The sequence below is a fragment of the Rissa tridactyla genome, chromosome 1 (genome assembly GCF_028500815.1).
Source record: "Rissa tridactyla isolate bRisTri1 chromosome 1, bRisTri1.patW.cur.20221130, whole genome shotgun sequence".
NCBI lineage: Eukaryota > Metazoa > Chordata > Aves > Charadriiformes > Laridae > Rissa > Rissa tridactyla.
In genome coordinates this window covers 175,416,923-175,443,475 of record NC_071466.1, presented here as the reverse complement: position 1 = coordinate 175,443,475, position 26,553 = coordinate 175,416,923, and the positions used below count along the sequence as shown (strand labels likewise).

The 26,553-nt window shown below is 37.6% G+C and overlaps 1 protein-coding gene across 2 annotated transcripts in view; it reads left to right on the top strand.

Moving 5' to 3' along the window:
• The window catches only part of PTPRQ (protein tyrosine phosphatase receptor type Q), a 139,494-nt gene that overhangs the window by 90,610 nt on the left and 22,331 nt on the right, over window positions 1-26,553 (top strand). For both annotated transcript variants that reach the window (XM_054224774.1, XM_054224768.1), the window contains exons 44-52: window positions 2,949-3,070; window positions 6,798-6,984; window positions 9,286-9,530; window positions 10,171-10,237; window positions 10,827-10,985; window positions 12,216-12,438; window positions 12,792-12,865; window positions 16,650-16,749; window positions 17,526-17,654. In XM_054224774.1, the coding sequence (XP_054080749.1) occupies window positions 2,949-3,070; window positions 6,798-6,984; window positions 9,286-9,530; window positions 10,171-10,237; window positions 10,827-10,985; window positions 12,216-12,438; window positions 12,792-12,865; window positions 16,650-16,749; window positions 17,526-17,654 (1,306 nt within the window). The remainder of the gene's footprint in view (window positions 1-2,948; window positions 3,071-6,797; window positions 6,985-9,285; window positions 9,531-10,170; window positions 10,238-10,826; window positions 10,986-12,215; window positions 12,439-12,791; window positions 12,866-16,649; window positions 16,750-17,525; window positions 17,655-26,553) is intronic.

Genomic DNA, 26,553 nt, shown 5'->3' with positions numbered 1-26,553 from the left:
ATGTTCAAATGTCCCATGAAGGCTAGGACATCGATGCATGGGGCAGAGGGTTATGCTTCCCTTTTCAGCACCTTCGTTCCCAGTCCTCACTGATACCCAGTTGCTTGGTATATTTAAAGAAGTGTTTCTGTGTGGTGAAAAGCAATGAGATTTCATGTCTTGTTGTGTGCCTTTTCTTCTGGCAGGTTTTGCCTGAAACTTGTTTTTCTTTGTTCCTTTCATTGTCTCAGAACTAAACAATGGAAAGTAATTATGGTCTAATATAAGATATAAATGTTTAAATATAGGTAAAAGTAACCTGGGTGATTATAAAATGAAATAACTGAACCTCACACTTAATTTTTGTTGGGGAAGAGAAAAAAAAAGAGCTGGTCTTAACCAAACTCACAAGCGTGAATTTCTTATAGAAGACTGGAGTATTCGGTCTTATTTTTGGGGGCTATGCTAAATGATGGGCTATCCAGACTTATCTTCAAGCTAACACACTTGCCTTAGCATCAGGACACAGATGGATGGGAAAGATGACCCTGACCTCCATAAGACCCACATTCCTGTGCAAGGATAGAAGCATGATAATCAGGAAATGATGGTTATTAGTTACAGAAAATGCATTATTGTGAAAACCAGGAGAAAAGCGCTTATGAGAGGAAGTGATTGGATTATGGGGGAATGAGAGAATAAGACTAGGTCATTTCTACTGAGTAAATTGCTGTGATTTATAAGTGAAAGGGTATAGTGATATCATGGCCTCGTATTGACTAGATTCATTTCACAAACAAACCTAAATCAGAACGTGGCAGTTACTCACTGAAGCAAACACAGTTTTTAAAATGATGGGTTTTGTAAGACATGAGACACTTTAGACACATTTAATTTTCTAGTTTTCTTTGTAATTATACAGGCTATTTCAGAAAATATTCCTAAATTTCAGTATCATTCAATTAATGTCTGGTATTGTACTTTTCATGATGAAAATAAAATAGATATTAATGCTTAGATGTATTTTAGATAAGTATCTTAAAACAGCATACTCAATTAGAATTTTCTTGCAAGGATCTAAAAATGTATCAAATATAAACTACATATGGAAATTATTCATACAAATAATCTCAGGCTGGATAATTTGTAGAGATGATTATGCTTTGAAAATATTTCACACCATCGTTGTCTAATGCATAAACCTATATGTGGCTTCTGAAAAAAATATACAGAGAGATTAAATGCTCTGTTAATGTTATAAAAAAGTAATGGAAAATTATCTTTGTAAACTTGGTTGGTTTGGAAACTAAGGCGTGAGAAGCTATGTATATAATTTTATACTGTTTTTCAGAGATTGCAGCTGGTGATAAAGGTAATACCACTACCACAGTTACTGAAAGAATTGTTTACACTAAAACACACCGAGCAACAAGCCTGACATACGTTACCTGCAAAAGAAGCTTGATTTGTGCTAATGCTAGTTTTTAGGGAACATGCTTGCCCTTGTATTTTGTTTTATCTGTTCTAGCTCCCCACTCGTCAGCCAGCCTTCTCCGAGCAGTCTCCTCTTTCACCACCCCTCATGTGCTTTCGTGGGTCATTCAGTTACGCTCTTCATTCAGTTCTTCTGTGCTATTCAGTATTTTTGAGGACTGCTTCCAATGATTGAATTTGATCCTGCCTACAAAGTCTAGTATATTCCTGCTAATCTCAGCACAGCAATCTACCTCCCGTATCCAACACCCTAAACTCTTCATAGCACCTTATCAACTCCCAAATCTTCCTGGTTTATTCTGCAACCGTGGTGCAAAATTTTCACCTTCACAGTGCAAAATTTTATGATTTCTCTTTATTAGCCTTTCGCACTTTATTTAAATAGCTACATTCATCCTCCCATGCTATTTTCCCTTTTTCTAACCTGTTTTCTACCTAAAGAACTAAGTAGCCTTGTATAGTCTCCAATTTTACTCATTAAGCCCTCTCACCTGATGATTAAACGTGAAAAAATACATATTTGTGCATTAATCATGTTTGAGAAAAGAGGCTGCGTCTTCTGATTAGGATAGATACGATGAGCTTTATCATTTTTTATAACAGACAGTTCACTGATATGTATTACAGTTGTATTTTTTTGTGGTAGATTGAAAAAAAAGGCACCGTGGAGCCAAGTTCTGGCATTATCTATAAATCTTGTCACTAGTATTCCAAATTTTATTTTCCTGAGATTTACCACGGTCACTATGAAAAAGTAATACCACTTACTGAGAACTGCTATGTTGTTGTTATGATTCCATTCATTTCTTATTCATGAATAACAAATAACTAAGTTAATTCACATATCACCTTGATAAAAGGAAATTTTAGGAAAATCCCATTTCTTAATGTGAGCATTGTTGCCCGCTTACAATTCCTATCACTTTTTTGTGTGTGTTTTCCAGAGTTTCTCAACATGTTAAGAATAAGTTGAAACGAAACATAGAAAATATTTTTTTTCTGTATAAAATTATTTGCATTAGTACTTTCCAACCTTGATGGAAATTTTTTTCTAGCAGGCAGAAGAACTTGTGTTTTCACAATTTGTTTGAATGATTCGTTTGACATAAGCAAATATATTATGCTTCTCTATTTGTCTAAATAGTTGTATATATTTTGCTTGTGTCGTGAAATACATATAAATAACTTGTAATTAAAAAAACCCTATCATTTCAATTAAAGATGAACTTGTAGGCAGTTCATACTCTAGAAAAGTTGTAGTAATTGCAATGAAAGATGTGTTTCTAAATCACACTGTATGTTTTATATATGAGAAAGAAAAAAAGTTTATAATTATTTAAGTAGTGTATAATGGTAAATGTGTGAAAAAGTTTTATTTTCACATTGGAAAATAATCTCTACTGGCCACTAAAATTGCTGGGTTATTTGTTGTGAACGTCTTTGACCATGATTCGCATACATGTTTCTTTCTACAGCTCCAGACAGTCCTCCAGAAAATGTGACTGTTCTAGCCACATCTCCTCACAGTATTAATATCAGCTGGAGTGAACCTGTCATCATTACTGGACCAACATGCTACCTCATAGACATTACCTCAGTAAGGCAACTCTCTTTTATTGTTGGTAGTAATAGAGATGTGTGGTGATACAAATACCACAGCAGATTTCTTACAGAAACTACAGGACAGACCTAAACTGGATTGAAAAACAATATGACTGTTTCTATTTCCACATAAACTCCACATAAGAATTAATTGTACGTTTATAAATTTCTTAATGGAAGATAAGTTAGTTACTAGGTATTAAAAAATGTGTGATCTTGGAGAAAGAAAAAGTGATCTTGGAGATCTTGGAGAAAGAAAAATGTAGCTATAAATGTATACAGGAAAACAGTAGCTGAGCTTTGCAGAGGTGTACCTCCTTCTAATAATATTGAAGCTGTTTACCAGTAAAAATAATTATGACTTTTTTTTTCTTCTTCTTCAAAGGAAGGAAAAGTTCGTTGTCATGATTTTACAAACCATGGTGGAGAGCCTAGCAAAAGGAATTGACTTGTACAAAGTTACACAGCGCATCAAAGGGCAAACTTTAAAGTCAAACTAGATTTCCCACTTTCCACTTGGTGCTCTGTCCATCAGATTAGCTGTATTTTGGTAGCACAGCAATAACACTTCTTTCTCCTTGATCTTTATAAGTTAAAAAAAAGGCTGACATAAGAGAAAAGCTCTAGTAGCCTTTCTCTTTTCATCCTCTACTACCCTTACAATACTCCTTAAAACAACCATTAATAAACCTCATTTCCTGCCCTGTGGTGAGATAGGAAACTTTCTAAGTTCGAGCACATGAGAAGTTTTAAGTAGGATATAGGTTCCCTGATCTTCCAGAAATTATACAGACAGAGCTATCAGTGAAAATGGGAACCAGTTTACCAGACTTTACCCAGGAAAACTTGCTGTTTGCAAAATCAAAAATCCTGAATCAGTTTGTTAGATAACAGGGAAAAAAATTTAAAACTACTTCAAACTATTTAAATACTTCAAATAGAAATTTCTTTCAATTTTCTGAGAAGAAAGGAAGACTATTATGTGTGTATTTTCAATGTTTCTGACTTGGTCATAAGAATTATAGATACGCCAAAATATTAATGCTGAGATTTTTGTGTCAGAATTTCTAGGGAGATCAGTAAAAAATACCTAATATTTTTAAGCTCCTCAGTAAAGTTACAAGAGAGAGTAAGGTTTTCTCTTCCTCTAACTTCATTGTACAATATGTAGAGTGCAATCTGGTCAGTTCTGAACACACCACAGCGGTAGTATGACAGGATGAAGGAAGTACAATAACAAGGGGAATGCTGACAGGGAAGGAACGGTTCCTTGGCTCATTGGGTAGGTTGCTAGAAACTACATGACAATTTTTATTTCTCTTTTACTAAAGTTAGAGAAGACTTTTTCCTTGTGAAAAGTTCCTGTCACTTTTGACTAAACAGCATTATAGTGCCTCAGCAGAAAAAAATCCTTTTCATGCTTTTGATAAAACTTCCACATTCAATTTTCAAAGCTTGATTTTTTTGTGTGTGTAATATTTAATCACTTTGTATTTAAACAATTTCTCCACTGTCTGATAGTTCCTAAATTATAAACAGGTTGTCATCTAATCCTACACTATGAAAATGTTTAAATACCTTATCAATATAAGTTACAGTAAAATTCCTAAAGTAAGATGAATTGTGGAATGTTTCGTGTGAGCCCGCCCGCATTCAGAAGGAATTTTAAAACCTGTTTTAAATGTTCAGTTTTGAGGGCTTTGGTTTTGTTTTCACAAAGTGGGGTTTTTACAACTATATTTCAGATATCTAGGTTATGTTTAGGGATTCCTTGTAATCAGATGTTGTCTGTCTAATGATTAGTAACTATGGGGATCAGTTCTGTAGATAATCATCTTAGTAGACAAATCTATTCCTTCTTAAAGGCCAATAAAGCTGTCACAATCTTTTTTCAGTGAAAATTTGAGTATATATTTTATTGTCCCAGTGGGAAAATTTTTATGAAGACTCCAAATTCCACAAACTTCCTGTATGTGTAACTTTACTCATTTTAGTTCTCAACTGAGTATCTTCAAGGATTTATAAAAATAGGCTCACAGTACAGAATAATTTCAGATTTCTACTCTGTGATGTCTTTATTCTTAAAAGGTAGTAATTAGTATTTATTAGTGAATGTATTAGGGTTCTGTTTAAATTGCTAGAATGTTCCTTGCAGTTTTATAGATCAGAAAAACTAAAAAGTACTCACTCATTATTATTCCTTCGAGTCATATTTTAGTTTGTCTTGCTGCCTACTATAATTAGAAGTAGTCTTGAATAAAATATTCCTGAAAATGAAGATGGAACGAAACCATTAAACTTCAGGAAGAATAGAAATAAATTTAATGATGTAGTGCTGTGATTGTATTTTAGCTCTTGTATAAATATTTATATGCCAGATTTTTGATTTTCAGATAGGAAAAGTGTTTCAGCTCTTCATGGCCATCCCAGGAAATGAATGTCTGTTTAGTCCATCAGAAAGTTTAGTTCAGGTTAATTCTCAGTGGGGATAGATGCATATCTGTCAAATAAAAGGTATGCTTGAACTATTCTAATGTTTTAGCAGCTGTATTTAATACAGATTTCATCCAGTGGGAAAACTACTGTACAGCTACCTAATCCTCTTTTCAAATTACACACTGAAGAAACAATAATGAAAACATCATTAACTGAAGTAGTGGGAGTAGACAAAAATAATTTTGTGAATGATACTTCATCAAACACACAAAAAGGTCCCTTTTTTTCCTTTTTCTCCTTTTTAAAGCCTATATTAAAATTGCTTAATTGTATATAAATCCCAACACTGTAGATTTTTCTGCAGAACTGTGGATTATTTGAGTTGTAGGGATGATCGGGATCCCAAGAAGTAATCCAGACCATATTCTGCTCTAAGACAGAAACATGTGTACCCAGAGTCTCCCTCATAAATTATTCATTTTCCTGTTCTTAAAAATATGCGGTGCTGAAAATTGCTCAGCAACCCTTGATAAATTGTTCTAGATTTTAACTAAACTTATAGTCCTAGTTTTAGTTACATATTTAGGTATAGCATTTTTTGTAATATTTAATTCTAATCTTTTTTTGCTGCAAATAAAATTTCTTGTGTTTTCATGAACTCTAGAAGCAATTGATTATCTTCAATTTAGTAACAGCCTTTTGTATATTTTGAAGTTATTACTATGTCTTACACCATCCTCTCTTTTCTACGTTGAACCCCAATTATTTCTGGTTTCCAGCTTTTCTAGTGGGAGAATTACTCTCTCCCTACCATATCATAAGTAGTGCTTCTATTAATTCCAAGGGGAATTGCACTTTCTGCAGTGATATCAACATTCTATATTGCTGCCCAATTTTCTGTTGGTTTTTGTATTCCAACCAATTTTCTGCTATATAGCTGCTCATCTGAATTTCTACCTAGTTTGATTCCCATTTCAGGTCACTGCATCTCCCCTGGCCTAGTGTCTACCAATTGGTTCATGTTCGCTTGGTGGAAGACAGCACCAAGCAAATAGCCCATTTCCTTAATCCCATACCTCATGAAGTGCTCAAGAGGCACCACGTGGGTGAGATGGAAGTGTACTCCCCCATGCAGCTTTTGAGTCTTGGCAGCTAGAGACTTCTTGTGAACCATTCTATCTAAATGGTTAGAAAATTGGAAAGAGAAAAAAGGTGTTCAAATAATAATGTCCTGATTTTGTCTGTTTCAAGTCTTGTAATTGTGTTTTTTAATTATTATTTTACAGGTAGATAATGACAATTATAAAGCTCAATTTCTGAAGACAAATGATGAGGGTAAAGTCTTAGAAATTTCTGATTTAAAAGCATTTACAAGGTATTCTGTAGTAATCATTGCCTTTACGGGGGATGTTAATGCTGCACTCCTTGAAGGCAAGGCTAGTTCTCCAGTAATTGTCTCCACTTTTGAAGCAGGTTTGTATTTTTCTCTACTTTATATGGATCAAATTTTGCAGTTTTTCCTTCATCTGACAAATAAATGAGAGTTTTGAACACATGATGCACTTCTAATGCAGATTTGTTGTCACAGTATTTTTTCTTTAATATTTAAAAAGATGGCAGTCAACAAAAAAAGCTTGATGGTGATAATAAATACTATTTATTTACATTTTACATTTAGTAATGCAGAGATCTTAACTTGCTTCTTGTAAAATATGGATGTGTGTGGAACACAGCCATCTAGATTACTTTTATAGTCAATGAAGAGAGGTCCTATGTATATTGGCATGTATATATATGTATGATACCTGTTTTAGGAAGGGATGTCTCCCCCCTGTGGAGGTGCCTGTTTCCCTTAAGAGACTAGTGGAAAATGTACAACATCCTTGGTCTTGTTGCAAAATCTAAGCATATAAAAATTAAGTGAAGTGAATACTACCAAATGGTACCTGTACTGACTTGAGGACACGATCCGTGTATTCTCAGTGGAAGGAGGTTGCTAGTGAAAGCCCACAGGGATCTGTGCTTGAGTCAGCTGTTCCACAGATTCAAAACTATCTGGAGAATGAGGTAGATACAAAGGTGACAAAAGTTGCTGATGCTATCATTCTGTGATTCCATGATTCTATTAAGTTACTCAGAGAAATAAAAGTGAGAGATGAAAGTGAGGAACTGTGTAAGGATCTCATGACACCGAGAGGCTACGTTATGGAAAAGCAGATAGTGTTTGCTCAGGAAAATATAAACAGATGTACATGGGGAAGATATACTCCTAGCTTTACCTACACAGTTCCTGGTCTACTATCTTTGCTGGTTTTGAATTGTTCACTAAAGATAGTTAAACAAACAAACAAAACAACCAAAAAATATTTTCTGAAAAGATACTGAAGTTTTGTTTCATTCAAACTAATTATCAACTGCGTATAAACTACAATTGCCTTATCTCCAGTGAGGTTAGCTGCAGGTCAGCTTTTTTAGCTATATACTCAGGTTAAATTCAGATTTAGACATACTACACAGTGATTGTATTTATCATTTATCTTTTCTTTGATGTATGAAAATCCAGTGTCCCTAGTGATGTGATGTGATGTGATGTGATGTGATGTGATATGATATGATATGATATGATATGAGTGTGTGTATATCTCTCTCTAATGCCTTTAATACGTTAAATTCTAACAATTTCATGACCTGTTTATATCCCTAGAGGCTGATATAGTCTTTTACTGTGGAAAAATTAATGAAGATTAAATTAGGTGGTAGCTGGGTTTATCCTGTGAGCTATCTTTTTTATCTCTTATGTAAAAATGCGATACATTAGGAGGTGCAGTAACCTTAGAGAGGAACAGTTATTTTTTCCATCTCATCTCGTCTCATCTGGTTTGTACAATCTAGCATATGGCTGAGTTAGGACCAGTTTACACAAACTTACTCCAAAGAAGCCTGAGTAAGCATTTGTTGTCTGGTCTAAAAAACCTGGAAGGTATGACAACTGCATCTAAATCCTTGGCTGAGGGAATGCGTTTACTTTCAGTTGCTTGATTTCACTATTTAGAGGTCACGCTACATACTTGTCTGCTCAGGTAGCGCAATAAATATTTAGCTGCCTGGAAAGAATGTTACAGCCTTTTCTTTCAGATAGGGACATTGGGAAAATGATTTATACCTTTGCTGTCTTGAGAATAAGCTACTGGAATAAGCATTTGACAAAAAACTGTCTTTGGGAAAAATGCACGTTGTGTTTGTGTCTGAGCATCGGCTAGTGGAAAGTTTTTTCCTAAAGAGTTAGCTGTGATAAGCAGAGACTCTCAGGAGCAGAGTGGGATGTTTATATGTTGGGAGGGAGCTTGCTGTTGACAGAGAGCTTTCAGAAAGGGATACTCAAGACTAACACTTGCTTCTTGCTTGTCAACCCATGCAAGGATTTGTTTACTCCAGAGGTATTTCAAGGTATAATGATGCCTTCAGGCTTTCTGAGTAGAAAATCAGAAGAAACTTTTGTGGGTAGAGACTACTGAGGGTTATCTAATCATTGTTTTTACTATTTGTTGCATTAAATGCTGTCATTACGAATAGGATTTCGCTAAATATTCAGCTTTTTATTGCCTTTATAAATACTTACATATGCAATAAGTATTTGAGATGTTTTTAATAAAACCAGAAAATACCAATGAAATAATACTGATATGCAAAAATATAATTTGTAATTTGTCAGGTTTTACTCTGATAGTAATAGTAATAAACTGATTAAATGGATCATTGAAATATTAATTTCAGTGCCTGAAGACCCACCTAACAACATAACATTTCAGAAGATACCAGACGAAGTAACAAAGTTCCAAGTAACATTTGTGCCTCCATCTGAACCAAATGGAAATATTCAGGTGTATCAAGCTATGGTTTACAATGAAGATGACCCTGCTGCCATCCGGATCCACAACCTTAGTGTCATTGATAAAACAGATCAGTCAGTCACTGCCATGATAGAAGGACTAAAAGGAGGACATACCTACAATGTCAGCGTAAGAACTGATACTTTTTCTTTGGATTTTTTTCTTTGATATGAGTGAGAGATTAGCCGGAACAGGGAACATAAACCAAGGCTGAATATGTAAGATTTTCATGCCGAGAGTGTTAGCGGGTGTGAAGAGAGACAAGTCTGAGGAATGAGGGGAGCAATGAAGAGGGTGGAGTGAGTGGGAGCAGGACACATCAATAGTGGTTAGCTTTGTACTCTGGACCACCAGTTCATGTGCTAGCAAAGCAGCCTGTGACACATCCTCACAGGTACAAGTCTGAATCTCTCTCTTAATTCCACTACTTGCATTTGTCATTTGGCTCAGATGAAAGGTCCAGTTCTGCAAGGGGAGCTTGCTAGAAGTACGTACGTGAAGTGCTTTCAAACAATCAGAGACTAGGGCATCAGAGGAGGCAACATAACTGTTTAAGTGGGCTTGTTTTTCTGCTTTTTGTAAGAGCTAAATTACAAGCGATGAAGTATTACTGTGCTTAGGATTGTAAAGAAATATGAAGTAAGTTCTAGCAAAGTGTGAATGACAAAAGGAGCGTTGCAGCATTCGTTGCTGCTTCAAATATATCCAGATTTGGCCAATTTGAAGCTATTACAAATGCTCATTAAAATAAGTGTTTGGTTTTTTTAAGGTCTATGCAATTAATGGTGCTGGTGCAGGGCCAAAAATTCAATTGAAAATAACCATGGATATCAAAGGTATGTCTCATAAAGTACCCTTTAGCTGAAATCTCTCTAAATGCTGAAGAAATTACTGTTCTACCTGTGAGTACACAGCTGTGCGCCTTTGTCTGTTATTTAGAGGCTACATATTGTAGGAACAGGAACACATAACTGATAGCCTTGAATTTCAGTGCTCAGTTTCGCTGCATATCACAGATCATTTGCTATTCGTATCTGAATGATCCTGTAAACCATGTGCAGACTCAGTGAAGTAATCATATTGACTTCAGTATTTTAGTTACCATCAGTGAACAGCTTAGAGGAATATTGCAGAAGTATAGCTAAGTACACAGCATCACCGTTGTGGAAATAAATAAAGTCATTGATTGAAATTCATGGAAAAACTAAGATTCAGTCATTCTGTTGTTTTCTCTTTTAATTGAAAGCTGAGGCATTTATCAGAATACAGTTTTTAGAGGTTTAAGGCATTAAATAGAACATTAAATTGTCCCTGAAAATATGCTGAAGATTTGTCTTGCATAACACAGCTACGCGCCTGAACAAAATACTTGTAGTGAAAACTTTTTAAAACAAAACTCTGTGGTATATTTTTGTTTAAAAACAGAACCACCACGGCCTAAAAAGAAACCAGCACCAGTTTATGATACCAATGGGGCATTACTCGTCACAGCTACGACAATTACAATCAGAATGCCAATATGTTATTACAGTGATGATCACGGCCCTATCAAGAAGATACAAGTTCTTGTTGTGGAAGCTGGAGGTAGTATTTTACAAGTTCTCTTGAAAATTGTTTTCAGGTTTTTTTTATGTCTTTATTTTCAGGCTGTTTGTCTTTTGTCTTATTTCTCTTCTTGGATCTTAGTAATTTCACGCTAGAAAACAGCCAAAAAAGTCACTTTAGATGTGGCGACAGTACTAAGAGCAAAGTATCTTTCACAATACCTGTGGGCTGGGCACTGAATTTTGGGAACCCTTGCCAAGAGTCATCCGTTCCGTTTGAAGGCACCGATACTATTCTGGCCCTATTCTTATCATTATATTTCTATATTTTCATTTGGCATTTGTGAAAGGTAAATAAATCTGAAACTTTTTTTTTGCAAGGTTATTCTTCTGTTGCTATTAGTGTTGCCTGTAAAAGAATGCAGTCATGTGCAGTTGATATTCCCATTTCATAACGGGGGCAGAGGGATTTGTATAAATCCCTTCTGTAGACTGTGGGTTAGAATGTGTATTCCCTTGTATGGACTCGTGAACGTTTACTCATACGAACAGTACCATGATACTCTTTTGAGTAATCGCCTACCAATGTGAGTGGGAGTTTCAAGATAGGACATCATATGGTCAGGCTTACTTTACCTAAGAAGGACAAATCCCAGGTATTTAATTGCCTTGTTTTGCTTGCTTTCAAAGTAAAAGCATCCGCATTAAGTGAATTCACATTAAGTCTTTCACCTTTTTCTGAATTTTGCATTTTAGCACTAATGCTACAAGCATTTGCTTCATAGCTATTGCTGTGAATATTCCCTTGAACTGATAGATACGCAAATACCATGTTAAGCAACATTGTGAAGATTTTTCTCCTGAGCTTCTGGGTACTGTCCACTTATGGAAATCTAGGAATTTCATTTATGAAACAGTCGTTACTGTCTTTAGGGTAAACACCTTTTATTCTCTTTGCTAGCCATGCTCAGTTTCAAAGTCAGGTGGCTTGCACAAGTTATATCCCCCATAGGCAGAGCTCATGTGTGAGACTGCCCCTGAAGTTTTCTAGTGGTGATTCAGTTGACTTAACTGTGAGTTAAAAAAATATAGATAGTGTGGATAATAAGGAAATTTGGGTTCAAGTGCAAATACACTTATAGGCTTAGTTGTGTAAATGGTACTGATAGCATGCTAAGCTATTAAAAAATTTAATTTCCTATTTAACTTCTTTAATTACAGTCTGGTTAGAATGTAAATTGTTTCTGATTATTTCTTTTCTTGACAATAGCTCAGCATGATGGGAATGTTACTAAGTGGTATGATGCCTACTTCAACAGACCGAGGCCGTATTTTACAAATGAAGGCTTTCCAAACCCACCATGTATCGAAGGAAAAGAAGATTTGAGTGGCAAAGAAGAGATATATGTCATAGGTGCTGACACTACATGTATGGTACCAGGCAGTCAAGACAAAATATGTAATGGTCCACTGAAACCAAGAAAGCAGTACCTGTAAGTACATTTGTCTCAATATTTCTCCAAGAGAAAGACTTAAATGAAATATACATATATACAAACATACAAAAGCATAAATACGGGAGACAAATTTTTTTGAAAGATGCTTACTGAGTTCTTAAGTGAAATAAGCACGAAGTCATGGGAAGTAATTCATATAGTTTGATTATACATTTAAGACATTGACACTGAGTCCTTGATGTCCGTCATAATGTCACTTTAGCAGGTGAATGATTCCAGCTTATATTATAATAAAAAAGAAAAATAGTTTTTAGCTTCTAAGTGAAACAGTATTTAAGAAAATGCACATAAACTTCCATTTCATTAGTTTTCTTGGTTTTATTTCACAGATTTAAGTTCAGAGCAACTAACATTAAAGGACAGTTTACAGATTCTGACTATTCTGACCCTGTCAAAACTTTAGGTAAGGAGAGTGTCATTTACTAATGTATTTCTCTGTTTCCAAAGAATCTAGACAATTTCATGTTTCTTTTTAGTGCAGTGGTTTCCCTGAAGTAAATAATGTCAATTTTTGTTGGACCTAGCTTAACCGGAATGGCTGAGGAAACATATCCATTCCCTTTTATGTCCTTTTGAGGTTGTCAAGAGGTTTTACCTCAGCCTGGACTGTTAAATGAAGAAGCAGTATTGACAAAGTTCGTTAGCAGAGATTCAGTTATACCAATAAAAGTACCATTTTGCCAGGATAGCTCATCTTGCTTGGCAAACTGCAGCCAAGAGGTTTCCTATACTAGGCTCACTGGAATAGAATCATAAAATCCTTTAGGTTGGAAAACACCTTTAAGATCATCGAGTGCAACCATAAACCTAACAATGACATATGTTTTGTTGGACCTAACTGAACCAGAATCAGAATGAGTGGCAGCTCATCTGAGGACACGACCCTGTAGCCCTTCATCCTTTATATACAGATAAAGCTCCGTATTAATTAATAAATTAATATTGTCTAATAGAATCCATCTGGTTCTGATGTCACTGGCCAATGGGCCAGCCATTATGGGGTCTTATATCCAGCATAAATTCCTCCATGGCAGTGTTGACCTACCCCCAAAATTGGGAGTGAATACTCTCATAGCAGATCGCAATAAGATCTGCAAGTTCTTTTAATATATTGCTAAGCCAAAACTTACTTAGCTAAGCATTAGCCCTGTCTTTCTGAAAAGGGATCCCAAGACAACTGGATGAGTACCCAGAAGAATTTTAGTGGGCACGTATTTTTCATTTGGCATTCATCTTCTGTGATATGAGCTCCCTTGTTCATCTAATCCATGCTAGAAATTTGTTACATGATCTGATACTGAAGATCCTGAAATGTTAATTCACTACCTGAATATTCTGAAAAGATCTGGCACTATTTCTCTAGCCCTGAATGTTTTAGAAAGCGCAACACAAAACTTGTCTTTCTATGTTCTGAGTTTAAAGTTCTAAGTCAGTGAAGCAAAGTTTGCCCTGTAAGGGAAAGACAGTGTGTCCAATCAGGGAAAACAAGCCTCCTGGAAATAAGTCAAAATGTATCCTGTCCTCTGGACAACTTTCTCCTTTCTAACAGAAAAGTCTGCAACGCTTAAAGAAATCATGCTTCAGTGTCAGGCAGATCATGTAATTAATTCGCTTCTCTTGTTACTGAAAGCTTGTGACACATTCTCCTTTGGTGTAGATCATAAACAAGCAAGATCTGTTTGTATGCTGAATAAAATGTAATAGATAAATTCCTCAGGTATCCATGGCTCCTCATACCCATCCAGTGCCTTCTGTGCTAAAGTTTAATATCAAACACTGCTTTTAAAATGGGTGCTACAGCAAACTCTTGTCTGGCCTTAACTTCTAAATTTTAAAGCCTATCCAGCAAGAAACAAAACTTTTATATATCACAAGAAGCAGATAATGTTTCTATATAACTGAAATTATTGGAACACACAGCTGCAATAATGGGTTTTTAATTATAGTAAAGGATACATTTTAATACGGTGCTCCCACTCAACCATTCTTGGAGTACCACAACTCTCCTCTTGTGTTGGAGAAATGGAGTTTCTTCCTCATAATCCATGACTGACACTGCAAAAGTAATGTCCATACTACAATGAAAGGTCAGGATTTTTCCATGAGATAATTAAGACGTGGTGACAAATACTGTTTAAACTTCTAATGCATCAAGGCAGCTTATAACCTTTTCATAAACTCTGATAGCTAGTTCAGCAAACCATTGTAGGGCAGCTGGTAGTCCTGTGTAAGTGTAGACTTTTTCCTTGTGAAATACAAAGCTGATGAGACAGGAAATAATCAAAATGGGGTTTCCTGACACCGGCTTTTTCATAGAAACCTACCTTATGATATTCTATTATTGCGGTTTGTTATCATCATGTATTGAATTGCAGTGCCTCAGAATTATACATGTTGTATAAACAGATGTCTTCTGTTTTGTCTCCTTTCCCGTGCCCATGATCATCTCTACAGAGGTGTGTGGTCCCTCCCTGTTGCAAAGAATTTTTTTTTATTCTTGGTGGGTATTCTGCCAGCAGTTTTGTTTAATAACCTCGACAATGTTTAGACTGATATTAACCCATAGAGTTTAAAATTAGCTTCACTGTTTAGGGCAAAATGGATAGAACTGTTGTAGAGGTTCCTCAGGAGATTCTTCTGTTCTTCTTCCATGTTACTAACATTTGTGCCTTATCACAGAGATCAGTGAGTGGCAGGGACTTTTCCATTCCTTTTCTCCTTGCAATATTTTTTTATATACTTGCTTTTCTTTTCTATTCTCTTTCCCTGGCCTGAATTGTTCTTACCTTGTAGTGTCCAGTGTTGCATGTGAAACTTTACTAATGCAGTGGAAGAATTGTTTCATACAGGCATGATATTGCTTATTTATGTTGGTTTCAGTCTACAATAATCTCACATTTTCTTCTGATAAATTTCTACCTAACTACTGCTTACTGTGCTGTATTATTGTAGGTGATTATTACTGCCTACGTGTAGAACCATGCACTCGACCTTACAAAATTGCATCCTACTGTTTTAAGACCACTTCTTCAGCTAAATCAGTATCATTTTGAATTTAAATCACGTTCTTCAATGTTTATGCAGTCTAGATCATCCGCAATATACTCTCTAATCCAAAAATCAGAGCCTTTTGAGAGGAACAAAGCCAGGACCGCAGTGTTTCCCAGTGTGTCCTTATGAGAATGCTGTTCATTGAGTGGGAAATCTAAGTTTCATAGCTAGGATCTGGTTTTCCACAGTGGATCAGCAAGTGGAGGTGAATGTCAGCATAGGTGAACAATACCAGCAGTAGTATTCCCTTGCTTTTCTTATTTTCACCATGTGCCTATGGAAAAAAGAGGCTGAGGCTTTTGGGATAGGGACAGGATTACCAAGAAGGGTGGGGAATTACATGAGTCTCAAAAATTTAGCACCAAACAGGTTCAAAAAGAGGTCTAGAAGCTACTAATCTAAATGGTTTATCAGTCTCTGAATGAGCCTTCATTCTCCCCTGGAAGGACTGATTAGAATACCAGCACATTTACCTTTTCATCGTAGAGGCCGTTATGATTTCTTTTGGCCTGCTGGTGGTTATTCCTAACAACATCACCAGTTCCCACATAAATAAAGAGCATGAGTCAACGGTCAGTGAGGCAGATTAATCCAGAAAGCTCAGATCCGATTACTAGGTGGGTTCCTTCAGCACCCTGAGGAGAGTATCTCCAAAAAAGCATCTTTTATTTTGTGCCTGTGAGTGACGGCTGCAAGCCTCAGAGCTTTAGAGTTGTGGCTCTTCCCCTTCTGGAGTTTGAGTACTCCTAGCTGTTAGAGCAGCGGCTGCACAGAGACTGAAGCAGGAGCTCAGCTCAGGCTTCAGTGTTCAGACCGATGGAGCTGCAGTGTACACCTACCTGAACCTGTTCAGCAGGCAAACCTGAAAAGCAGCGGGGGATGGCTGCACCCATAGCTGTAGACACACGCTATTAGCACTATGTATTGCATAGATGAGCAATGCTTAGGAACCTTTGTATAAATTGTTTCTGGTTTTGTTGTATTTTTCTTTCCTGAGCTGCCCTTCGACTGACACAAACCAGATGCGGTTGTACAGAGATAAAAGTGTCTGTCTCTCATCACTCCCTGATTTCACCCTGTCAGAAATGTAAAAATTATAATGAATGTATGAAATAGATTTCTACTTTATGTTGCAGGAGAAGGACTGTCAGGAAGATCTGTAGAAGTTATCCTTGCTGTTACTTTGTGTATACTTTCAGTTGTTCTTTTGGTGGCTGCAGTATATGCTTTTGCAAGGTGAGATTTATGTATCCTTGCCATATCACGTTTGCAAACACTCAAAAATGTTTTAAAGAAGAGTTGAAACAGTCCTATAAATGGAACCAGGCTGTCATTTAAAAATGTATTGCATTTTCTTTTCTTTTTTTTCTGTTGTTGTGTCTTTATGTAGAAATTTAGGGAGGGACTGACAAATGCTTTAGTCTAGTGAGTGTAGCCTCCACAGATGAAGGAGAAAAAAACAACTTCTTCAGAGGGTAAATCAGAGCAGTAGCCTGTCTTACCCGTTCAGACCCCCTTCTCTATTGACTTGAGGATACAGATCAGAGCGTCAGCTGGCTGGTTAGCATGATGGCTAACCCTATTGACAGCTTGACATGAAGTAAATACTCTAAATTCTGTTTTCCATCTTACTAATAAATTTATCAGTTAAATACATTGAATTCTCGCATGTGAAAGAGAAATCGACTTCTAATTCAAATTGTGAACAAAATGTCCCTGTAAAGAAGCATCATGTACTGCATACATGGTGTCAGCTTGCACATTCAACATAATTTCTTCCTCAGCTGCATCATTCAGGCATTGCCAAAGAATTGATGTAGGAAAACTGAAAGAGTATATAGGCTAGATTCTTTCCGTATGAATTTTAGACAGTGTAACTGCTGGAGCAGAATAAAGGTCAAGGAAGGATTCCCAGCAACCATTTTTCAGTTTCAGCCTATCTAATCAAAGTATTGACATATGTGTCCTTTAATCTTTTGCATGTTTATTTTTCACTATTATTTTCTGTTTAGAATTCGGCAAAAGCAAAAAGAGGGAGGCACATACTCCCCACGAGATGCTGAAATTATTGACACTAAGTTTAAATTGGATCAGTTGATCACAGTGGCAGACCTGGAGCTGAAGGATGAGAGATTTACACGGTAAGCGTACTCCTTAGGCAAAACAGTAGTCCAAAGGGGCTGTAGCCATGACCCCTTTCTGACCTTTGCTTGTTTGGAAGTGTTTGTGGTGTTCTTATTTACACAGGTCACTAAGATCCTCTTTCAAAGAATGACCTCCATCCTCAAGACGCTTCTCACTAGCTTTTAGAAAATCACTTAATCTTCAGCTCTTTTTACAATAAGATAAAGATCTAAGTGCAAATCACTGTTTAATTGTGTTAGCAAAAAAAGGGCTACATATTTTTAAACATGCAGAATTTCTGAGTTTTTTTGATGGCCCAGTGTTTTGTGTAGACCGCAAAACCTATACAAGCGTTTTGAAAGAGTCAAACTCCCAGAAGTCCCAGTCAACTAATTCAAGAACTAATCTGTCATTGTTTAACTGACATTTAGAAAGTATTTTTTTCACAAAGGGATTTGCATAACATCTGGGTTTCTGTGGACCTCAGCACACTGGCTACCCTGATAGCATACTCAGTGTATGCAGCAGTTCCGTACTATTCATTTTTTCTATCTGACAAAGAATCTTGTCACAGATATTTATCAGAAGGAAAACTGCCAGAAATATGGATATTATTCACCGAATAAATATAATGCTGATTCTCAACAATATATGACGTCCAACTGAGTTAGAAATGTTTGGTGAACATTCTTTACCTACCTGTATTTTCCCCGCTGTGTCAGATGAAACGCTGTGGTAGGCAGTCTCCTTAAAGATGAGAAGCCTAAAATAGTCTTGCCCTAGCAGTCAGGCATCCTACTGGTGCAGACTAGGAATAGATGGAAGATGAAAGGTGGTAGCTGTTGACCTGTTTTGTTTGAGTGTGTGTATGTCTATGTGTGTGGCATGGAGTAAGTTGATTGCATGTACAAACCTGTTCGAAATAGTGCACACAGGAATGGCTGCTTGTAACAGATGAGAAAACATACTATGAATCATCTGGAAATCGTCGACGTAATGGATGTGGTATGTTCTGTGTGGGGCACGTGTCATTCACATAGTGTTGTTTAGTACTTGCTAATAACAGTGGAAAACATTATCTGAAGACAGAACCATTGCCAATGCACTGTGATAACTGTGACTTGTATAAATGATCTTGATGGATCTTCAAAATGGCCTTGTTTCCAAACTGTTAGATGAATAAGGATAGTACTAATTTTGTATATATACTAAAGTGTCAATGGATTTTACTTCCAGATACTCTTCATTTTTCTTTAGACGCAAGGAGATATTTGTCATCCAGTAAGTTTTTGTGTTATTGAAGCAACGTGGTGTGTTTTCCATTCTGTTCTCTTAACCTGTGTGCTACCATCCTATATTGAATGATACAGTTAATCAAAATGAAATGTCAATCTTTGCAGCTATACTAGTGACAAACAGTGGTATTTTTCATCATGAAATCATGTTTATTTTTAGTCCCTAATGTTAAGGTACAACAGTCCCACAACTATTTTGAAATAAATCAGGGCAATTTTTACAGGGAGATTGTAACACGTTATGACAATATAGGACTGATATATACAACACATCCTTGAAGCAAATGTAGTGCAAATGCGATGTAAGAAACGTGCTGTTTCTTTCCCTTGGCAGTTAGAATGTATGTACTTAAGAGAAGTTCCCTTTTTTTCTCCACTGCCTTTTGTACTCACTCCCGCTGCAGCTGTTTTGTACTATGCTGTTACAATCTCAGCAACATATCCAGGCAGTCAAATCCTTTATCAGTTTGCAGAATACTAATCTGACACTTTTCTGTCTAAATTATATTCAGATTTGTACAGTCTCAAACTCTAGAGGGTAATTGGAAACTATAATATTTCATACTTACGTGCATTTCATTGTGTGATTTATGCACAGCAAGGCCTTTAATGAACAGTGCTTCAGCAGTTTTAGTGACATCACCCTTGTTTTAATCAGTCAGTGTCACATTTTGGTTTGCAGTTTGTCATGTCCTTCCATCTGTATTTCTCTCTTTCCTCCTTCCCCACTCTAATTGCCAACAGCAAAGACTCTCTTCTTCTGCCACTCTTGTAAGGTACATGATGCAGCTGTTAAATTTTGGATTATTATTTTTCAAACAGTAGCTGCAATGAAGCTACTGCAGGCTCCTTGCCCAGGTCCTTTGTTGGATATTGCGACAAATTGTTGAAGTTTGAAGTGCAGGCACTGAGAGTTCCTCAGGCCAGGATTCATGCCATCTTTTCAACTGGAAGTCAGTACATATACTGTGGGACCCTACTAGATAACATACGTATAGTAATGAGAGGCAGGATATCCTTTATCTGCTCAAAACCTTTTCATTTTAATGGCTTTTTTTAAGCTTTAAAGAATGTTTCAATAAGTGTAAGATTCTGTTCTGGTAATGTCAGTGACCAAAAGAGACATTTTAGAGTCATAGAATGGTTAGAGTTGGAAGAGATCTTAAAGATCATCTAGTTCCAAGCCCCCTGCCATAGGCAGGGACACCTTCTGCTAGACTAGGTTACTCAAAGCCTCATCCAACCTGACCTTGAACACTTCCAGGGACAGGACATCCACAACGTCTCTGAGAAACCTGTTCCTCACAGTAGAGAGTTTCTTTCTAATATCTAATCTAAATCTACGCTCTTTCAGTTTAAAACCATTACCCCTCATCCTATCACTACACTCCCTGATAAAGAGTCCCTCCCCACCTTTTCTGTAGGCCCCCTTTAAGTACTGGAAGGCTGCTATAAGGTCTCCTCAGAGCCTTCTCTTCTCCAGGCTGAACAACCCCATCTCTCTCAGCCTGTTGACATAGGAGAGGGGCTCCAGCCCTCTGGTCATCTCTGTGGCCCTCCTCTGGACTCACTCCAACTGGTCCATGTCCTTCTTATGTTGGACATAAGAAGGGTGCCGCAAGAGCTGGACACAGTACTCCAGGTGGAGTCTCACTAGAGTGAAGTAGAGGGGCAGAATCGCCTCTCTCGACCTGCTGGCCACGCTTCTTTTGATGCAGTTCAGGTTGGCTTTGTGGGCTTCAGGGGCACATTGCCGGCTCATGTTGAGCTTCTCATCAACCAACACCCCCTAAGTCCTTCTCCTTAGGGCTGCTCTCAATCTGTTCCCCACCCAGCCTATATTTGTGCATGGGATTGCCCCAACCCATGTGCAGGACCTTGCACTTGGCCTTGTTGAACTTCATGAGGTTTGCACAGGCCCACCTCTCAAGCCTGTCAAGGTCCATCTGGATGGCATCCCTTCCCTCCAGCGTGTCGACCGCGCCACACAGCTTGACGTTGTCAGCAAACTTGCTGAGGTTGCACTCAGTCCCACTGTCCATATTGCTGACAAAGATGTTAAACAGCACTGGTCTCAATACTGATGCCCAAGGAACACCACTCATCACTGGTCTCCACTTGGTCATCAAGCCATTGACCACAACTCTTTGAGTGCAACCGTCCAGCCAGTTCCTTACCCACCGAGTGGTCTGTCCATCAAATCCATGCGTCTCCAATTTAGAGAAAAGGATGTCATGTGGGACAGTGTGAAATGCTTTGCACAAGTCCAAGTAGATGATGTCAGTTGCTCTTCCCTTATCCATCAATGCTGTAATGCCGTCATAGAAGGCCACCAAATTTGTCAGGCATGATTTGCCCTTGTTGGGTGTCACCAATCACCTCCTTATTTTACATGTGCCTTAGCAGAGTTTCCAGGAGGATCTGCTCTGTGATCTTGCCAGGCACAGAGGTGAGAGTGACCAACCTGTAGTTCCCTGGGTCTTTCTTTTTCCCCATTTTAAAAATGGGGGTTATGTTTCCCCTTTTCCAGTCAATGGGATCTTCACTGGACTGCCACAACTCCTCAAATATGATGGACAGTGGCTTGGAAACTTCATCCACCACTTCCCTCAGGACCTGCGGATGAATCTCATCAGGTCCCATGGACTTGTGCACCTTCAGGTTCCTTAGATGGTCTTGAGTGTGATGATCTTCTACAGTGGGCAGTTCCTCATTCTCCCAGTCCCTGCCTTTGCCTTCTGCAACTTGGGTGGTGGGGCTAGAGCACTTGCCGGTGAAGACCGAGGCAAAAAAGTCATTGATTACCTCAACTTTCTCCATATCCCAGGTGACCAGGTCCCCCATTTCGTCTGGAGAGGGACCACAATTTTCCTAGTCTTCCTTTTATCACCAACATACCTATAAAAGCTTTTCTTGTTGCTCTTGATATCCCTGTTCAGATTTAACTCTATGAGGGCTTTAGCTTTCCTAACCTGATCCCTGGCTGCTTGGACAACTTCTCTGTATTCTTACCAGGCTACCTGTCCTTGCTTTCATGCTCTGTAGGCTTCCTTTTTGAGTTTGAGTTTCTGCAGGAGCTCCCTGTTCATCCATGCAGGCCTCCTGGCTTGTGAATGAGAAGCTGCTCCTATCCGTCTACAAGAGGGTCTCATCCACCTGGTCTTCCTGGTTGGGTGGCCTGTAGCAGACCCCCACTGTAACACCATCTGCACCTGTGTTCCCTTCGATCCTGACCCATAAGCTCTCGGTCGGCTCCTTATCAATTCCCAGGTGGAACTCCATGCCCTCCAGCTGGTCATTGACATAGAGAGTGACACCTCATCTCCCCTGCCTGTCCTTCTTAAGGAGCCTGTACTTTAGGTGTTTCTAATGCTGTCTTTCACATAGATACATCCTTCCCAGTAATGATGAGTTATAACAAGAAGCTGATGGAAGCATGGCAGCGTGCACCAAGGCAGCTTACAGCAGAACCTAATGTCCAAAATATCCTTGCTGCCTCTTTTCAGACTTCCACAGTTGCACCACAAAAGAACTTTTGCACCTGTTGGCTTTGGGGAATAGCTATGTAGAAACCAACCACCGTCCCAGTTCCTGTGTTGTCCTTACCATTCTCATGACTTGTGGTTAAAGCAGTGACATGTTAGCATGTTAAACTATTGGATTACCTGTTGATGACTACAGCGCAACCTTTACAAATTCACCATGCATTTGGAACGGGACCATGCATGACTGCGTCTGCGTAACCCACTGCCGTACGTTGGCTGCATTTAGTCAGCTGTCTCAGCTGTGTTTGAAAAGCTTGCTGTGTTGCAGAATGCTGGTTTCAGTTCATGGCGTCTTGTACTTGTATGAGGATAGCATAGATGGGCAGGCTCCTTTTCCAGGCTGGCTTGTTTGTATTTCTTGGATAGCAGTAAATCATCTGAAATCCAGTCCAACTAAGTATACTTTTTACCCTGAAAGGTTGAGGGGGAGTTTGTGTGAAAGTCTTAGGTGATAGAAGAGCAGTATAGATTTTTTTCTGCACGTACTAGTCATCCCATTCAGTGCTCATTTGAAGGAGATGCTTTGGAAACCAGGTGTCTTGTCATTTCTCAGCCAGTATATTATTTATCACGTTAACTACTATAAATCAGTAAAGGCATGGACTTGCAGCTGACACAGTTCATCCACAGAATCAAGATACTCTACCCTGCTCCATGAGATTGCTCTTGACTGTCTCTCATACATTGTCCCTTCAGACATTCTCTCATACTTAGTGGATCGTGGCCTGTGATCTTGGCTCATATTCTCAGAAAATTTGTGTAGCTGGTATCACATGAGAAATAAAAAGAAGTAGGAAAAGGTTTTTCTGTTCTGTGAGAATATGACTGGAAATGTAGCAGACGAAAAATTCAAAAGCTTGAAAAGTTTAAGGAACCAAAACTTAGCAAATGTTCAGTATAGGTTAATAAAACCCATTTTATTTAACACATTTTTATAACATTTTTACTATGAATTATTTTGCATTAGAAGAGTCAGCTTAAGCAGAAAAACCATCAAATTTAAAATTGCGAAGTATCCCATTTTGCCAATTTTGAAACTTTTTATTTTGGTCAACATTTTTTTCAAATCAGGAGATTTCTCAGTTCCCAGTAGTAACTTTTTAACATAATGGTCATCAGAAAAAAATTTACTTAGAAAACTTCAGTGTCTGAAAATTACTAATACTAGCTAATACATATACACCATCTTGCAGCAAGTCTTTGCTAGGCAATTAATTAATGGGATGTAGTTTCAGAGCACATGTAGAGAATTAAGTCTTACTGAATTCAGTGGAAAATAAGATCCGCTTTGTGAAGCCAAAATGTTAACTTTGAATGTTGATCTCCATGATGGTGGAGATGGTATGAGACATGCAGTAACAGAAAAAAAAATAACCCTTTTTAAAAGCTATATGGCCCATCAGCCTAAGCTGAATTAAACATTGGTTCATTAAACACACCGAATATACGTATACTGGAGCCTCAAGTCAAAGACTGGAAAAAGTCACTTTTTCAAAGCAGACATTCATCTGCTGTGAATAGATTCTGTCACTAAATTTTCAGGGTGCACCAGGTTTGGCGAGGGACAAGTAACTGTTCCCTGTTCCAGGTGGTCACCTTGGAGACTTCTTCTCTGGCACCCTACTTTTGCAGTAGTTTATGCAGCAAGGTTAAAGCCATGTAGGCCTCCGTTTCTTAAGATCTTTCCTTGAGAAGTTACACCTTATGGTGGACGCTTTGAGACTTTTGTTTCATTCTGTGTGAAACAGATTGTCAAGCAAATGAAATGGGGCACAGATTCAGAAGAAATATTTCTGAATTACAGACACTGTAACCCTTGCAAATACCAGGTAATCAGAACTCTTTATGGAAAAGTATTGTATATAAAATTATTGTCTGATCTTGCCTTTCCTATGTATTGTGCATTCAGTAGGTGTCTATATTCGAGGTAACACTTCTGCACGCACGTTACTTTCTCTAGACCAGCCTGTTTCTTCTTTCTTTGAGTGGGGATAGGCATGGCTCCTGCCTTGCCTTTTTCTTCAACAAGTTTCCCTTTAGTAATCAACTATCAAAACCAGGCTTCCTGAGCTTTATATCCCAGGAGCACAAGGTTTATGAATGTACGTGTCATGGTACAATGGAAGAAATGACCATGTGTTCTCTTTCCTTAGGCCTTTAATATTTAGGAAGGGTTAAGCTCCATATTGCTTTCAATTAACTTGCTAAAAATTAGTTCCTCCGTTGTTCCTAGGAAGCATCAATGGTGCTTATGAGTTAAGCCTTTTGCCTACATACTCATTTCTTTTGTTTTCTATTTGGACGAAGTTTTAATTCCCTGTGGATTTCAGTTGATTGACCCAGAGAGAAAGCCGAGTCTGTGTGACAATATGGTCTTCAGTTACCACTGCCAACACAAATAAATGGCTTCTTTCTAGCTCTATCATAAGTAATCTGAGTGGGATTCAGATTTTTGATAGACCTCAAAAATATCCCACACATGAAACAATACACTGTTTTAAAAGAAAATCAGATTTAAGGCAATAAAGCATTCTTTATCTTAGAGAATGTTTTTCTTTCCTAGTTTCAAAGTCAGACAAGTGGGAATCTGGAATTGTCCAGCTGAAATAGGGAAATTTGCAACTTCATGGTTTGATTCTAAGTTGTGCTCATCAAGATCTAGCGATACCTAAATTCTCATGCTTTATACAAAAGACTGGGAAATGTGGAGAACAAGATTACAGGTGGTAGAGTATTAGTTCATTGAAGAAAGATTATTAGCACATATTCCAAGTCAAGAGACTTGAAAAAAAATTTTTGCAGTATGACAATGCTGAAACTGAGCATAGCTGTAAGTCTTTAGTGAGCATACAAAATTCATCCCTTCTGAAGATTCTTATGCAACAAAGCCAACATCTTTGCCACAGCCTTCGAGTTAGACATTAATTCTCATATAAGCATTTAAATTAGATCATCTTATTTTCTGAGCTGCCAAGCCACTGCAATGTGCACTTGCTACCAACAGAAGTGTGAGAGTCAGTAGTTCTAAAAATCAAGTTCTTCACTAAAATGCCCACAGAGAGGTTCAAGTGTCAATCTGTAGGTGCCTTACTCCTTTGAAAATGTTTACTGCTTGTGAAAGATAATATATGATTATGCCTTAAAAAACCCCACCTGTTATTAATATTAAAAATTAACTAGAAAGCAACATATGTACCACTAAGTGTTTAGTTTATTTCCTGAGCTATATCACTGCTTTACGTCCCTGCTTTGAGTGAAAGTAAAAAATGAAATACTGTTGAGTACGATAGTGTTAATGCTCCTGCTTGTCTCCTCTGTTCTTTGCTGCTGGATCCACGTACCTTCAGCACTGAAGCACTAAATGACATACCCAGGTTGCTTATGTGCAGCATAGATGTAGTTTTTACTCCCTAATCACAAAACTGCATTTCCTTACTGTAAATTAGGTGCAGTAAGCCCCTAATTGCTATCAGTTCAAGAGGAGGAAAGCCAACAGTATTCAAAAACTTACTGAGATGTCAACTGGGAGATGACTTTTTTTCTGTTGTTCTATGGTGAAGACAGGTGAATTCGAAGGAAAAACAAATGTGTGATTTCCTTGCAGAGACTGCTTATAACTTTGTCCTGAAAAAAGCCTAAAAAAAGTTTACTCTCTGCTCGAAGACAAATCTATTTGCGTGCAGTACATTGGCACAGCTACTAAGAATACTTTTTCTTTAGGAGATTTTAGCTCTATAATGGTGCCAATATTACTAGATGGTAGTTTCATCTGCCACGTAATGTGAGCATAAGTGATACGATAAGCACTAGCTAGATGTCTAAACATTCTGAAGATTCTGTCATCTTATTGCCTTCTTTTTCATTCTAAAGCTCTCCTTCAGTCCTAGTAAGCACTTTGGGTTTGAGCCTTTTTTCTGTGACTTCTTACATTTGTTTTCACTCCAGTGAGACTGACCCAAGGCTTTCATAGCCAGTGTGTTTTGTTTGAAGAGAACTGTCCTGACAAAGTATGTGCCACAAAGCCTCTGTAGTAGCTTTGAAATTAGCTTCTCTGATACTTAATAACAAATTATTCA